This window comes from Haliotis rubra, unplaced genomic scaffold, assembly GCF_003918875.1.
Source record: "Haliotis rubra isolate DU_JTF1 unplaced genomic scaffold, ASM391887v1 Scf940, whole genome shotgun sequence".
In the NCBI taxonomy this organism is placed as follows: Eukaryota; Metazoa; Mollusca; class Gastropoda; order Lepetellida; family Haliotidae; genus Haliotis; species Haliotis rubra.
In genome coordinates, this window is record NW_025767680.1 from 131746 (window position 1) to 149607 (window position 17862).

At 41.7% G+C, this 17862-nt stretch overlaps 1 protein-coding gene across 1 annotated transcript; it reads right to left on the reverse strand.

The window, feature by feature from the left end:
• Positions 1-1253: 1253 nt before the first annotated feature.
• On the reverse strand, positions 1254-13791 carry LOC124264771. The gene is made up of 4 exons (XM_046699551.1): positions 13673-13791; positions 4955-5194; positions 3788-4018; positions 1254-2784 (listed from the first exon to the last, which is right to left on the reverse strand). The coding sequence occupies exons 1-4, from the start codon at positions 13722-13724 to the stop codon at positions 2531-2533; spliced, it is 777 nt and encodes a 258-aa protein (XP_046555507.1). The 5' UTR covers positions 13725-13791; the 3' UTR covers positions 1254-2530.
• Between the last annotated feature and the right edge of the window lie 4071 nt (positions 13792-17862).

Below are 17862 nucleotides of genomic sequence, written 5' to 3' on the forward strand. Positions count from 1 at the left end.
GTAGACGTCGATCCATCTCGTCTCAAACATGTTCTTTCGGGGAGTGAGCCGGTGAATTTGCACGTCAAGGCGGTAAGTCAACGTATGAGGGCGGGCATTGTCCTGTTGGAACGTTAACCCAGGGCCATGACGTTGCAGAAAAGGAATCGCCACAGGTCGAAAAATCTGATCTCTGTATCCCACACCAGTTAAGTTGCCCTGAACAATCACCAAAGGAGTTCTTTGGCGTGCTGTTATTCCACCACAAATCATCACGGAACCACCACCAAAGCGATTCCTCTCCAAGACACATGCCTGTGCATAACGTTCTCCCACGCGTCTATAGGCACGTTGACGTCCATCACTATGGGAAATGTTAAACCTGGACTCATCTGTAAAAACAACATTTCTCCACCAAAACAAGGGTCTGCGGACATGATTTCGGCACCACATACGACGAGCTTGTCGATGGCGTTGTGTCAGGATAGGCCGTATGGCTGTACGTCGTGGTCTGATCCGTGATGACGTAAACGTTGTCGAACTGTGTTGGGGTGGATACGACGAAGTCCTGGGATGGTTCTGGCAGTCATCACTGCAGTCTGATACCTGTGGCGAAGATGGGTCACCCTTATCCATCTGTCCTGTCTTGGCGTTGTTACAGGTGGACGTCCAGAACATGGCCGATCGATGACGTCATTTGTGTTCTGGTAGCGTCTCACCAGTGCAGAAATGGTGTTCCGGTGGCAGTGGAAATGTGCAGCCACTTGTCGTTGAGACATTCCCCAACGGACCATCCCAATGGCCTCATGACGTTGAGCAGACGTGAGCCTTGGCATGCTATGCGTTTCAATAGCCGTTAAAATATTTGAACGATCGCAAAGGCAGGGGTTGAGCTTTCCAAAGTGACAATATTGTGTGACATTCATTTGCTCTGTTTCTCTTTCCCGGACTGCACGTGCAACAACGTCTTGCACGTCTCAAGGACGAACCCACTGACGTCACGGAACGTGGCACGTGCATGCATGTTGGAAACATATCACTAATCTCTGAGTTTAAATCCTTATGGGTCTACACAGGTTTGATAAATTTAGATTTTAAATTTTTGTATGCACAGTTTCTTTATGTGCCGAGAATATATCTTGTGAGAAGGACGGGGAAAATCGCAGCAATGCAACATCACATTTACTTGTGTGACATTTGCTTTCGCAATCTGAGTTTATGGATCGTCAATTTATACAGGACAATCAAGACGAATTTCACAAGACGTACGGAGGTCCAACATGCCCATGGTATACTCAGAGAACGCACCCGCCAGTGCTATCCGCTACACAATAAAAACTCTTTTTCATTTTTCACTGAATCTATTATTTGATATGGCATCGTTTGTTACTTTAACGTAAGTGAAACAAATGTGGACAACATTAAAGTTCATGTATGGCGTTATTACAGCAAGGCTGAGCAGAAGGAGAAATAACATGGTTCAGACACTGTGAGGCTATTAAGAAAGGTTACATGCAGTGCAATAATATTCCAATTATGTACTGCCAATAATTATTTTACAGTCGTGATCCGCGAGCTGAACTCAGTTGGTTCGTGTAGCGTATTTGGCAGTGTGAGATAAAGTGTGCTAATTTCCTGGGACAGCGGAGGACAAAGGGGCATCTCATCGCCCTTTGTTCACCACTGAACATTTTAATCCCTCGAAACAAGCACCACACAAGATTTGCAAACACCGCAGACAAGGCGTAACTGATACTGGTAGCAAGAGGGAGTGCAGCTGAATAAGGCGTGTTAGCTAGCGTAAGACTGCTTTCTTTGCCAGGCTGGTTTGGTGATAAGAATAATTAGGTCACTTGGACGTTGATTTCAAAGGTACTAAAATGTGTGAAAATGAAATTACATGAACCAAGCAATTCACATGATGGAAACATATGATCATCTTGCGAGCACAGGTAACATGAAGATGTATTAACCGTTCATATATATACCCCTGAAATCCGGTATGATACATAAATATCTAAGATGTGTAAACATCTGCAGAGTTGAAATTTTACATGTGTTTTCCCACCTAAGTAAATTTATATGTTTCCAACCCGATTAAACTTAGGACGAAATCAGAAATTTCAGCACCCACTGAAATTCATATGAATGCATGAAATGTTTCCGTTGTCTTTTCAGGTCGATGATGTATATTCCTTGATGTTTTACAGATATCATAGATTTACTGAAGTAGATAACTCAACAGTCCAGCATGTCGTCTTCCTTGTGGTGAATTACTCATTAGTTCAATGTGATGCTACTAGCGCATGACGCTATAAAGTACGTGACCCAGGCGGTGACAGATGCCTTATGTGTATCTACCGCATGGAGACAGGATGGATCGGCAAATGGATTGTAGCTGAAGCCGAGACATGGCTGGGTCTCCTGACGCTTGAAGCCAAAGTCACTGGCCGATATGGCATTCAAAGACGAAACATGTGCGGATACCTGCCTGTTCATATATACACATAACCAGATACCAATACCGCAACTAGGGACAAATGCACGTACATTACTTGACATAATCATCATCACACGTGTTGTGACGAAGGCAGTCAGCTGTAAAGTACGTGACCCAGTCGGAGATGGATGTCGTATCTGTATCTACCGCATGGAGACAGGATGGATCGGCAGATGGATTGTAGCTGAAGACGAGGCATGGCTGGGTCTCCAGACATTTGATGCCACAGTCACTGACAGATCTGGCATTCAAAGACATCACGGTCGTCGTCACCTTTTCGTTCACATTCTTGTTGTAATTAGAGGCTGAAAAGAAATGTTGTCAATACTTAGCATGCATTGTGTAAATAGTACACCTGCAAATATATAACGTTAAGTCCTCCATTATGCCGACCTGGTTTACACGTTCTAATGTGTACTGCCAGAACTAGCTCATTGAAGGAGCACTCCACATCATGCAAGGGTGACTTGCCTCTACTGCGGTTCTCGTGAAGGAATGTCCTACACGAAGGCAAGACAAAACTATTTTCACAAAAGTATTGTACTTGCATAAACAATACATCGGTTGGTTTATTTTGCAATGGCACAAGACGGATGCTGACAACAGGATGCTGACAGAAACTTTAAAACTGAGAACATATTTTGAAAATAGAATGAAAGGTCTGTGCCAGTAAAATTGTTAGCAATAATCGGAGAAGAGAAATCCTGTTTCTGCTTGTAAAAGATTCTTCAGTGATCTGCCTATGGACAGTGTCTGTGCAGGTAACAACATCTGCCTGTGGCACAGTAAAACTGCATCAGACCTGGAATATTCGTTAAACAATCTCAGATTTTATAGAAGTAGTTCAATATCCTAATTGCTACTAACCGTAATCCATATAAAGCCTGACTTTCTACGACATCAGCTGCTAAGTAATAGATAGCAGAATGGCTTCTCTGAAGAAAGACGTTTTCAGAGACAAATTAAAAATGTCATCTTATGGAAGTTCTGATAAAAAGAAGTAGTGAATTTCACCGTTTGAGAAACGGCCGAGAAACATCTTTCATCCAATTTTGTTTTGGCGTTTGATATATGTAATTGCATCTAATCGAGTTGTGGCTCCGTCCCTCAGGTTGTTAAGTGAAAGTAGAGTTTGAAAGTAGTATGGATACTGAGGGTATGTGTGGTTTGTTTACCTTTCGGTCAGCCAGCTATTTGACTAGCACCTGTACCTACTCCAGACCAGACAATATAAAGAAAAGGTGCAAACGATGTCCTTCAAGGGAAAATAATCCTGATCAAAGCCATCTAACAAGATGCAATAGTTACCGTTTGGTCTACTCGGAGTGCCCTGTACCTCGACTTCCTGTACAGCCAGGTGGCCTGTGATGTTTCTCCATACTCTCACGAATCTCGTATTTTTCACGTGGGAACAGTTGAAGGTCAAGGTTACACCAGCTAACGTATCTGCCGGCCATTGACCACACCAGATCACGTCGTCATCCGGGCAATCAACGTCTACTGACGATACCCCAATGTATGCATTTCTGATTTCTGAAGCTGTGAAATGGAACAGTAAACAGTATGTCAAATCGCTTTCATGTTCGAAAGCATCGAAAACAAATATGGTACATTTCCTTGAACGTGTTATAGCCAGGTGATGCAAGGTTTAACAAATACACAGTGATATTTACATTTAGGATCGCCCATTTGGACGCAGGGATCTGGGTAAAGACTGACTGACTGACTGAGTTTGGTTTTACGCCGCTTTTAGCAATATTCCAGCAACATCACGGCGGGGGGACACCAGAAATGGGCTTCACACATTGTGCCCATGTGGGGATTCGAACCCGGGTCTTCGGCGTGTCGAGCCAACGCTTTAACCATTAGGCTACCCCACCGCCCCCCCTGGGTAAAGAACGTTGCGAGGGAGATTTACAGCGTGGGTATACAGGGTAATGAAAACGAATGCAAATAGTTAGAAAAAATATTGTTTATACATTCAGTTCAAACGAACCTGTGTAAATCTTTGAAAACCTTAATGAAAATGGCAAACGTCTTGGTTAGCCTCTGTGCACCATTATATAACATATTGTTTTAGCAATAACTACAGTCTTTGGGAGTAGAATATTGTTCAGGTATATTCCTGAGATACTATCAGGATTTCTAAAACACCTAGTTCCGATTCATTAATCATTGTTTCATATACAGTACTGTATATACTGTATGTCCAAATACCTAACACCGGGAACTAATATAGTGATATAAATATAAGTAACAAACAAGTGTTTTCATCCATTCTCAGACAAGATTGTACGATTTGAACTGTATCATGAGAATGTGTCTCTTATGGATGTGGAAATGGTTTTGTCGCTTTTATCTAATATATCACCATTTGATAGTGACAATACCAGTTGATATGAAACAATATATATTCATCATGAGTTATGATATTTTGTTGGAACTGTGTTTATTTCAATACATATAATGGCTCACCAAACTGAAGATCATTGTCACTTGATACCATGATGTTGTGTACTGCAAAGTACCCTTGTAAGTCTCCCTGCCAAAATGGTCCTGGTTGAGAATCACTTCTTGCTGGCCAAGAGATTTTACCATCGCTAGCATAGTAGGCGTGGTAACGATGTTGTGTGCCATTCACTTCCACTTTGAAAGTTGAACTTAGCCTTCTTGGTCTCCGAAGCATGATGTTTTCTGCTTTAACAAGGGTCCAATCTGTGGGAATAATATTGCATCTTTAACAAGGGTCCAGCCTGTGGGAATAATATTGCATCTTTAACAAGGGTCCAGCCTGTGGGAATAATATTGCATCTTAAAACAAGGGTCCAGTCTGTGGGAATAATATTGCATCTTTAACAAGGGTCCAGTCTGTGGGAATCATATTGCATCTTTAACAAGGGTCAAGTCTGTGGGAATCATATTGCATCTTTAACAAGGGTCAAGTCTGTGGGAATAATATTGCATCTTTAACAAGGGTCCAGTCTGTGGGAATAATATTGCATCTTTAACAAGGGTCCAATCTGTGGGAATATTATTGCATCTTTAACAAGGGTCCAGTCTGTGGGAATAATATTGCATCTTTAACAAGGGTCCAGTCTGTGGGAATAATATTGCATCTTTAACAAGGGTCGAATCTGTGGGAATAATATTGCATGTTTTGCCGTATAGTAGTCAAGTAAGAATATAACACAACAGGGTTCATGTAGCATTGATTGTGTGGACCATCCAACTACCCAAGAGGCTACATTCCTTACAGAGCACTTGTCTTGTATTCATGTACAACATATTCATACACACTATTTCGTCATGGTTACCTCTCGAGGCGGCATTCCGAAAACAAATGGATATCGTGCACATATAAACAACATATTGTGATGGTTATCACTGGGTGCAGCATTCTCAAACAAGAGTATATCATGCACTCATATATTCTGTATGGTCATGGTTACCACTGGAGGCAGCACTCTTAGAAAAGAGAATCGCATGCAGTCATATACTATGTATGGTCATGGTTACCTCAGGATACAGCACCATCAGACAAAAGTAGATTATGCACTCAAGTACTATGCATGATCATGGTTACCTCTGGAGGCAGCATTCTCAGACAAATTTACATCATGCACTCATGTACAACATATTGTCATGGTGACCACTGGAGGCAGCACCCTCTAACAAGAGTATCCCATGCACTCATATACAACATATTGTCATGGTTTACATTTGGAGTCAGCACCTTCAAACAAGACTATCTCATGCAATCATGTACAACATATGGTCATGGTTACCTCTGGAGGCAGCATTCTCAGACAAATTTATATCATGATCTCATATAAAACATATTGTCATGGTTACCACTGGAGGCAGTATTATCAGACGAGAGTATATCATGTACTCATATACAGCATAATGTCATGGCTACCACTGGACGCAGCACCCTCAGACAAGAGAATCTCATGCACTCATGCACTATGTATGGTCATGGTTACCACTGGAGGCAGCACCCTCAGACAAGAGTATATCATGGACTCATGCACTATGCGTCTTCATGGTTACCATTGGAGGCAGCACCCTCAGAAAAGAGTATATCATGCACGCATATATTCTGTATGGTCATGGTTACCACTGGAGGCAGCACTCTTAGAAAAGAGAATCGCATGCAGTCATATACTATGTATGGTCATGGTTCCCTCAGGATACAGCACCATCAGACAAAAGTAGATTATGCACTCAAGTACTATGCATGATCATGGTTACCTCTGGAGGCAGCATTCTCAGACAAATTTACATCATGCACTCATGTACAACATATTGTCATGGTTTACATTTGGAGTCAGCACCTTCAAACAAGACTATCTCATGCAATCATGTACAACATATGGTCATGGTTACCTCTGGAGGCAGCATTCTCAGACAAATTTACATCATGCACTCACATAAAACATATTGTCATGGTTACCACTTGAGGCAATATTCTCAGACAAGAGTATATATTATGTACTCATATACAGAATATTGTCATGGTTACCTCTGGAGGAGGCATCCTCAGACAAGAGTATTCCATGCACTCATATACAAAATATTGTAATGGTTACCACTGGAAGCAGCACCATCAGACAAGAGTATACCATGCACTCATATATTATGTATGGTCATGGTTACCACTTGAGGGAGCACCATCAGACAATAGTATATCATGCACTCATATACTATGCATGATCATTGTTCCCACTGGAGGCAGCACAATCAGACAAGAGTATATCATGCACTCATATACTACGTATGGTCATTGTTACCTCTGGAGGCAGCACCATGAGACAAGGGTATATCATGCACTCATATACTATGTACGGTCATGGTTAAATCTGGAGGCAACTCAATCTGTCAAGAGTATATTATGCACTCATATACTATGTGTGGTCATGGTTACCGCTGGAGGCAGCACCCTCAGACAAGAGTATATCATGGACTCGTCGGTATGTATGGTCATGGTTACCTCTGGAGGCAGCATTCTCCGACAAATATCTACCATGCATTCATGTTCAACATATTGTCATGGTTACCACTGGAGGCAGCATTTTCAGAAAAGTGTATATCATGTATTCATATACAACATATTGTCATGGTTTCCAATAGGGGCACCACCCTCAGACAAGAGTATATCATGCACTCATATACTATGTATTGTTATTGTTCCCACTGGAGGCAGCACCATCAGACAAGAGCATATCATGCACTCATATACTACGTATGGTCATTGTTACCTCTGGAGGCAGCACCATCAGACAAGGGTATATCTTGCGCTCATATACAACATACTGCCATGGCTACCACTGGAGGCAGCACCCACAGACAAGAGTATATCATGCACTCATATACAATATACTGCCATGGTTACCTCTTGAGGCAGCACGAACAGACAAGAGTATATCAAGCATCCATATATTATGTATGGTCATGGTGACCCCTGGACGCAGAAACCACAGACAAGTGTATATCAGGCATTCATATGCAATATACTGTCATGGTTACCACTGGAGGCAGCACCATCAGACAAGAGTATACCATGCACTCATATACAATATACTGTCATGGTTACCTTTGAGCCAGCACCATCAGACAAGAGTATATCATGTACTCATGTACTACCTATGATCATTGTTCCCACTGGAGGCAGTACCATCAGACAAGAGTATATCATACACTCATATACTACCTATGATCATTGTTACCTCTGGAGGCTGCACCATCAGACAAGGGTATATCATGCACTCGTATACAACATACTGCCATGGTTACCACTGGAGGTTGCACCATCAGACAAGAGTCTACCATGCACTCATACACAACATACTGCCATGGTTACCACTGTAGGCTGCACCATCAGACAAGAGAATACCATCCACTCATATATACTTTGTATAGTCATTGTCACCTAAGTGGGCAGCATCCTCAGACGAGAGTATATCATGCACACATACACAACGCATTGTCATGGTTACCTCTGGGGCAGCACCCTGAGACCAGATTATATCATGCACTCATATACTATGTATAGTCATGGTCACCTAAGTGGGCAGCATCCTCAGACGAGAGTATATCATGCATTCATATACAACATATTGTCATGGTTACCGCTGGACGCAGCACCCTCAGAGAAGTGTATATCATGCACTCACATACAACATATTGTCATGGTTACTACTGGAGGCAGCAGCATCAGACAAAAGTATATCATGCACTCATATACTACGTATGGTCATGGTTACCACTGGAGGGAGCACCATCAGACAAAAGTATATCATGCACTCATATACTATGCATGATCATTGTTCCCACTGGAGGCAGCACAATCAGACAAGAGTATATCATGCACTCATATACTACGTATGGTGATTGTTACCTCTGGAGGCAGCATCATGAGACAAGGGTATATCATGCACTCATATACAACATACTGGCATGGTTACCACTGGAGGTTGCACCCTCAGACAAGAGTATATCATGCACTTATATACAATATGCTGTCATGGTTATCTCTGGAGGCAGCACCCTCAGACAAGAGTATATCATGCACTCATATATACTTTGTATAGTCATTGTCACCTAAGTGGGCTGCATCCTCAGACGAGAGTATATGATGCACACATATACAACGTATTGTCATGGTTACCTCTGGAGGCAGCACCCTGAGACCAGAGTATATCATGCACTCATATACAACACATTGTCATGGTTACCAATGGAGGCAGCACCCTCAGAGAAGTGTATATCATGCACTCACATACAACATATTGTCATGGTTACTACTGGAGGCAGCAGCATCAGACAAAAGTATATCATGCACTCATATACTACGTATGGTCATGGTTACCACTGGAGGGAGCACCATCAGACAAAAGTATATCATGCACTCATATACTATGCATGATCATTGTTCCCACTGGAGGCAGCACAATCAGACAAGAGTATATCATGCACTCATATACTACGTATGGTGATTGTTACCTCTGGAGGCAGCATCATGAGACAAGGGTATATCATGCACTCATATACAACATACTGGCATGGTTACCACTGGAGGTTGCACCCTCAGACAAGAGTATATCATGCACTCATATACAATATGCTGTCATGGTTATCTCTGGAGGCAGCACCCTCAGAAAAGAGTATATCATGCACTCATATATACTTTGTATAGTCATTGTCACCTAAGTGGGCTGCATCCTCAGACGAGAGTATATGATGCACACATATACAACGTATTGTCACGGTTACGACTGGAGGCAGCACCCTGAGACCAGAGTATATCATGCACTCATATACAACACATTGTCATGGTTACCAATGGAGGCAGCACCCTCAGAGAAGTGTATATCATGCACTCACATACAACATATTGTCATGGTTACTACTGGAGGCAGCAGCATCAGACAAAAGTATATCATTTACTCATATACTACGTATGGTCATGGTTACCACTGGAGGGAGCATCATGAGACAAGGGTATATCATGCACTCATATACAACATACTGGCATGGTTACCACTGGAGGTTGCACCCTCAGACAAGAGTATATCATGCACTCATATACAATATGCTGTCATGGTTATCTCTGGAGGCAGCACCCTCAGACAAGAGTATATCATGCACTCATATATACTTTGTATAGTCATTGTCACCTAAGTGGGCTGCATCCTCAGACGAGAGTATATGATGCACACATATACAACGTATTGTCATGGTTACCTCTGGAGGCAGCACCCTGAGACCAGAGTATATCATGCACTCATATACAACACATTGTCATGGTTACCAATGGAGGCAGCACCGTCAGAGAAGTGTATATCATGCACTCACATACAACATATTGTCATGGTTACTACTGGAGGCAGCAGCATCAGACAAAAGTATATCATGCACTCATATACTACGTATGGTCATGGTTACCACTGGAGGGAGCACCATCAGACAAGAGTATATCATGCAATCATATATACTTTGTATAGTCATTGTCACCTAAGTGGGCATCACCCTCAGACAAGAGTATATCATGCACTCATATACTATGCATGATCATTGTTCCCACTGGAGGCAGCACAATCAGACAAGAGTATATCATGCACTCATATACTACGTATGGTGATTGTTACCTCTGGAGGCAGCATCATGAGACAAGGGTATATTATGCACTCATATACAACATACTGGCATGGTTACCACTGGAGGCAGCACCCTCAGACAAGAGTATATCGTGCACTCATATACAATTTGCTGTCATGGTTATCTCTGGAGGCAGCACCCTCAGACAAGAGTATATCATGCACTCATATATACTTTGTATAGTCATTGTCACCTAAGTGGGCTGCATCCTCAGACGAGAGTATATGATGCACACATACACAACGTATTGTCATGGTTACCTCTGGAGGCAGCACCCTGAGACCAGAGTATATCATGCACTCATATACAACACATTGTCATGGTTACCAATGGAGGCAGCACCCTCAGAGAAGTGTATATCATGCACTCACATACAACATATTGTCATGGTTACTACTGGAGGCAGCAGCATCAGCCAAAAGTATATCATGCACTCATATACTACGTATGGTCATGGTTACCACTGGAGGGAGCACCATCAGACAAGAGTATATCATGCACTCATATATACTTTGTATAGTCATTGTCACCTAAGTGGGCAGCATCCTCAGACGAGAGTATATCATGCACACATACACAACGTATTGTCAAGGTTACCTCTGGGGCAGTACCCTGAGACCAGAGTATATCATGCACTCATATACAACATATTGTCATGGTTACCAATGGAGGCAGCACCCTCAGAGGAGTGTATATCATGCACTCACATACAACATATTGTCATGGTTAACACTGGAGGCAGCCCCATCAGAGAAGAGTATATCATTTACTCATATACTACGTATGGTCATGGTTACCACTGGAGGCAGCCCCCATCAGAAAAGGGTATTTCATGCACTCATATACAACATACTGCCATGGTTACCACTGGAGGCTGCACCATCAGACAAGAGTATACCATGCACTCATATACAACATACTGCCATGGTTACCACTGTAGGCTGCACCATCAGACATGAGTATATCATACACTCATATACTACGTATGGTCATGGTTACCACTGGAGGCAGCACCCTCAGACAAGAGTTTATCATGCACTCATATACTATGTATGGTCATGGTTACCACTGGAGGCAGCACCATCAAACAAGAGTATATCATGCACTCATATACTACGTATGGTCATTTTTACCACTGGAGGCAGCACCCCCAGAAAAGAGTATATCATGGATTCATATACAATATACTGTCATGGTTACCTCTGGAGGCTGCATCATCAAAGAAGTGTATGTCATGCACTCATGTACTATGTATGGTCATGGTTACCCCTGGAGGCAGAAACCTCAGACAAGTGTATATCATGCATTCATATGTAATATAAGGTCATGGTTACCTTTGGAAGCAGTATCATCAGACAAGAGTGTATAATGCACTCATATACAACATTTGGTCATGGTTACCACTGGAGGCAGCAATTTGAGACAACAGTGAATCATGCACTTATATACAACATATTGTCATTGTGAACAATGGAGGCAGCACCCTCAGACAAGAGTATATCATGCAGTCATATACAATATATGGTCATGGTTACCACTGGAGGCAGCACCCTCATGCAAGAGTATATCATGGACTCATATTCTATGTATGGTCATGGTCACCTCTGGAGGCAGCACCCTCAGACAAGAGTATATCATGCAGTCATATACAATATACTGTCATGGTTACCACTGGAGGCAGCACCCTCATGCAAGAGTATATCATGGACTCATATACTACGTATGGTCATGGCTACCACTGGAGGCAGCCCCCATCAGAAAAGGGTATATCATGCACTCATATACAACATACTGCCATGGTTACCACTGGAGGCTGCACCATCAGACAAGAGTATACCATGCACTCATATACAACATACTGCCATGGTTACCACTGTAGGCTGCACCATCAGACATGAGTATATCATACACTCATATACTACGTATGGTCATGGTTACCACTGGAGGCAGCACCCTCAGACAAGAGTTTATCATGCACTCATATACTATGTATGGTCATGGTTACCACTGGAGGCAGCACCATCAGACAAGAGTATATCATGGATTCATATACAATATACTGTCATGGTTACCTCTGGAGGCTGCATCATCAAAGAAGTGTATGTCATGCACTCATGTACTATGTATGGTCATGGTTACCCCTGGAGGCAGAAACCTCAGACAAGTGTATATCATGCATTCATATGTAATATAAGGTCATGGTTACCTTTGGAAGCAGTATCATCAGACAAGAGTGTATAATGCACTCATATACAACATTTGGTCATGGTTACCACTGGAGGCAGCAATTTGAGACAACAGTGAATCATGCACTTATATACAACATATTGTCATTGTGAACAATGGAGGCAGCACCCTCAGACAAGAGTATATCATGCAGTCATATACAATATATGGTCATGGTTACCACTGGAGGCAGCACCCTCATGCAAGAGTATATCATGGACTCATATACTATGTATGGTCATGGTTACCTCTGGAGGCAGCACCCTCAGACAAGAGTTTATCATGCAGTCATATACAATATACTGTCATGGTTACCACTGGAGGCAGCACCCTCATGCAAGAGTATATCATGGACTCATATACTATGTATGGTCATGGTTACCTCTGGAGGCAGCATTCCTGCACTCCTGGACCCCAACATTACCATATATGAACCAAGTGTGAACAACCCTGTCTTCAAGAATTGGTAATTACATAATATATGATATTTTAAGCGTCGGTGTTTGTACATAATGCCATGGTTTGATTTCACACTTCTGGACTTCACGCTGATTTCACAGGAGCCCTACCCTATCACCACCCTCCTCCCACCACCCTTGAACCCCGACCCTCCTAACTTCCGGCCATAAACTGACATATCAAAAATGAATATAACCAATATATAAAATGAGTGGCTACCAACACCTAAAGTATTTTAAGGGTGTGAAAGACAGGTTGAGTACCAGTACATGCGGACAGAGCTACGATAGGGAAAGGGATGTTATTAACGCGCCTGTTGAAGAGAGATATGAACAATAAGACACTTACCAGACAGGAAATATATACAAAGTGGTACGAGAACACTGTGCTTCTGGAACATCCTTGAGACTATTTTCTAGCATCTATGGACTCAGTGTTGCCTTCTGTCACAACACTGACAGACATCATGAAACATACATCATCTCTTTTAAAATCAATAACATGAGACATTTGACATGGTTCGTGGGTGACCTATTGATTCTGTACTAAGTATTGCTTTCTCAGGCACACATGTTTGTTGATACAATATTTAACGTTAAATTTGTTTCATTCATTAGGGAAAAGATTTCTTTTTAGTCTGTCAATTTAAACATTCTTCTACTACCAACCCCTAATATCGTGTGCGTTTATCTGTTGTCAAATATATATAATTTCTATGCTCAGGTTGCAGTTTGTTGTTTGAGAAATTCCACAAAGTTCTACAGCAGGTGATGGGAGATATTTGTAGGTTAGTTTTTTCTGCTGCAAGTGACAAAGATGCTTATAAAATTTTGATTTCTGAATAGATCAGTCGGCAGTGAGAAAATGATGAAGCGTAACCTCCCTTGCTTGTGGTTTAGAGGGTATTTCATGTGTGCCCGTCACACGTTACAGAGCCTGTGACGCTTCATTGCCACCGTATGTTCGACACAAGAATTATAAACAACGTCATCAATAGTTAAAAACACAAATATAGTAAGTCTGGGTGCATGTGTGTAGAAAATGATTTTATTTCCTGTGAAAACTGGCCAATGAATTTTGGAAAACATATGGGCTGACAACAGAGCCCGATCTCCACAAAACACGTTCTCCGAAGTACATCACACAATTTTGTTCCAATATTAAGAGCGAATGTTTTAGGAAAGTTGGTAAAGGCAATATATTTTATTTCGTTGGTAGCATATATCTTGGAAAAGGTGCTTGCAATGTTAAAAGAGAATTTATACAGTACACATACACATACATGCATACAAAAGTGTCCATTCTTTCAATAGTCACACACATTGGTGAATACTTTCATCTGGGCTCGCCATTATTACCGAACTAAATGCTTCAGGATTTGGATTTAAGAGAGTGTCAGTGGAGACGGAGGCTACCAAACTAGCACATTGCAGGTGAATAGTCGATGCCAGCTCCAAAATTTATTGTCATCCTCAAAGTTAAAATCCAATTCACATTTTAACATAGAGGTAGTCAGTATCCAGACTAGTTTCCTCTCTCCTCCAAGCATAGTACACACCTTCTGTCTTGCAAATATATGATGAAATTTTAAATAGATACTGAATACATTTGTGACAGCGGTAAAAAAAATGAACAAGAGATGAATCGAGCTGAATCCAGTCGGGTGTCTCCAGTGTAAATGTCATAAAAAAACATGTTCATTAAAAGTGACACAAACTCATGACCCCAAGACATGGTTCTTAAACAACTGGCATGAATTGTTTAACATAGTATACTGTTTATATGAGACGGAATTGTTATATGCTTCTGTGTGAATCATAAGGTGAGGTATTATGCTAGTATACATTCACGTGTAGTATTTATAGACAGCAAACATTAAACGAATACTGGGAAAAGTCTCTATCATGGTAGGATGCCATTTTTGCAGTCAGACAGAATCTGGCTTTGTATATCATCAGGGGCAGATTGGATAAGAGATGAAACATAAGAAATCGCAAATGTATTATGCGTCCAAACTATACCCTGCGGTAAAAGTTACACTATTTTCCATTGACGGTGTACAGTCTTGTACATCAACGTCATTTTAGTATGTCTGATAATGGTATGAAAAGGTTTTTCAGTTAGGGAAATGTATCGTGTGTTCGTTGCAGGTGTCACTGGACACAATATACATCCTATATAGTATACACAAGGTGCAGGTGTCACTGGACACAGCATACATCCTTTATATTATACACAAGGTGCAGGTGTCACTGGACACAGTATACATCCTTTATAGTATACACAAGGTGCAGGTGTCACTGGACACAGCATACATCCTTTATATTATACACAAGGTGCAGGTGTCACTGGACATACATCCAGTATACACAGGTGCAGGTCACTGGACACAGTATACACAAGGTGCAGGTGTCACTGGACACAGTATACATCCTTTATAGTATACACAAGGTGCAGGTGTCACTGGACACAGCATACATCCTTTATATTATACACAAGGTGCAGGTGTCACTGGACACAGTATACATCCTATATAGTATACACAAGGTGCAGGTGTCACTGGACACAGCATACATCCTTTATATTATACACAAGGTGCAGGTGTCACTGGACACAGTATACATCCTATATAGTATACACAAGGTGCAGGTGTCACTGGACACAGCATACATTCTTTATATTATACACAAGGTGCAGGTGTCACTGGACACAGTATACATCCTTTATAGTATACACAAGGTGCAGGTGTCACTGGACACAGTACACATCATATATAGCATACAGAAGGTGCAGTTGTCACTGGACACAGTACACATCCTATATAATATACACACACTGCAGGTGTCACTTGACACAGTACACATCACATATGGTATACATAAGCTGCAGGTGTCACTGGACACAGTACACATCCTATATAGTATACACAAGCTGCAGGTGTCACTTGACACAGCATACATCATATATAGTATACAGAAACTGCAGGTGTCACTTGACACAGTCTACATCCTATATAGTATACACAAGCTGCAGGTGTCACTGGACACAGTCTACATCCTATATAGTATACACAAGCTGCAGGTGTCACTGGACACAGTATATATCCTATATAGTATACAGAAAATGCAGGTGTCACTGGACACATTCTACATCCTATATAGTATACACAAGCTGCAGTTGTCACTGGACACAGTCTACATCCTATATAGTATACACAAGGTGCAGGTGTCACTGGACACAGTATACATCCTATATAGTATACACAAGCTGCAGGTGTCACTGGACACAGTATACATACTATATAGTATACACAAGGTACAGGTGTCACGGTACACAGTGCACATCATATATAGTATACACAAGCTGCAGTTGTTACTGGACACAGTATACATCCTATATAGTATACACAAGCTGTAGGTGTAACTGGACACAGTATACATCCTATAGAGCATACACAAACTGCAGGTGTCACTGGACACAGTATACATCATAAATAGTATACACACGGTGCAGGTGTCACTGGACACAGTATACATCCTATATACACGGTGCAGGTGTCACTGGACACAGTATACATCCTATATAGTATACCCAAGGTGCAGGTGTCTCTGGACACAGTACACATCATTTATAGTATACACAAGCTGCATGTGTCACTGGACACAGCATACATCCTTTATAGTATACACAAGGTGCAGGTGTCACTGGACACAGTATACATCCTATATAGTATACACAAGGTGCAGGTGTCACTGGACACAGTACACATCACATGTAGTATACACAAGGAGCAGGTGTCAAAGGACACAGTACACATCACATATGGTATACATAAGCTGCAGGTGTCACTGGACACAGTATACATCCTATATAGTATACACAAGGTGCAGGTGTCACTGGACACAGTATACATCCTATATAGTATACACAAGCTGCAGGTGTCACTGGACAAAGTATACATCCTATATAACATACACAAGGTGCAGGTATCACTGGACACAGTAAACATCATATATAGTATACACAAGGTACAGGTGTCACTGGACACAGTACACATGGTATATAGTATACACAAGGTGCAGGTGTCACTGGACAGAGTATTCATCACATATAGTATACACAAGCTGCAGTTGTCACCGGACACAGTATATATCCTATATAGCATACAAAAGGTGCAGGTGTCACTGGACACAGTATACATCCTATATAGTATACACAAGGTGCAGGTGTCACTGGGCACATTAGACATCCTGTATAGTATACACAATGTGCAGGTGTCACTGGACTCAGTATACATCCTATATAGTATACACAAGGTGCAGGTGTCACTGGACACAGTATACATCCCTTGTAGTAGACAAAAGGTGAAGGTGTCACTGGACACAGTACACATCACATATAGTATACACAAGCTGCAGGTGTCACTGGACACAGTATACATCTTATATAGTATACACAAGGTGCAGGTGTCACTGGACACAGTATACATCCAATATAGTATACACAAGGTGCAGGTGTCACTGGACACAGTATACATC

Coding starts and splice junctions, on each gene's coding strand:
- LOC124264771 (XM_046699551.1), bottom strand. CDS start 13,724: ATGTTCCAGAAGCACAGTGTTCTCGTACCACTTTGTATATATTTCCTG. Junction 4,019..4,954: donor TGACAATGATCTTCAGTTTG/GTGAGCCATTAT, acceptor TCCATTTCACAG/CTTCAGAAATCAGAAATGCA. Junction 2,785..3,787: donor CACTCCGAGTAGACCAAACG/GTAACTATTGCA, acceptor ATTTCTTTTCAG/CCTCTAATTACAACAAGAAT.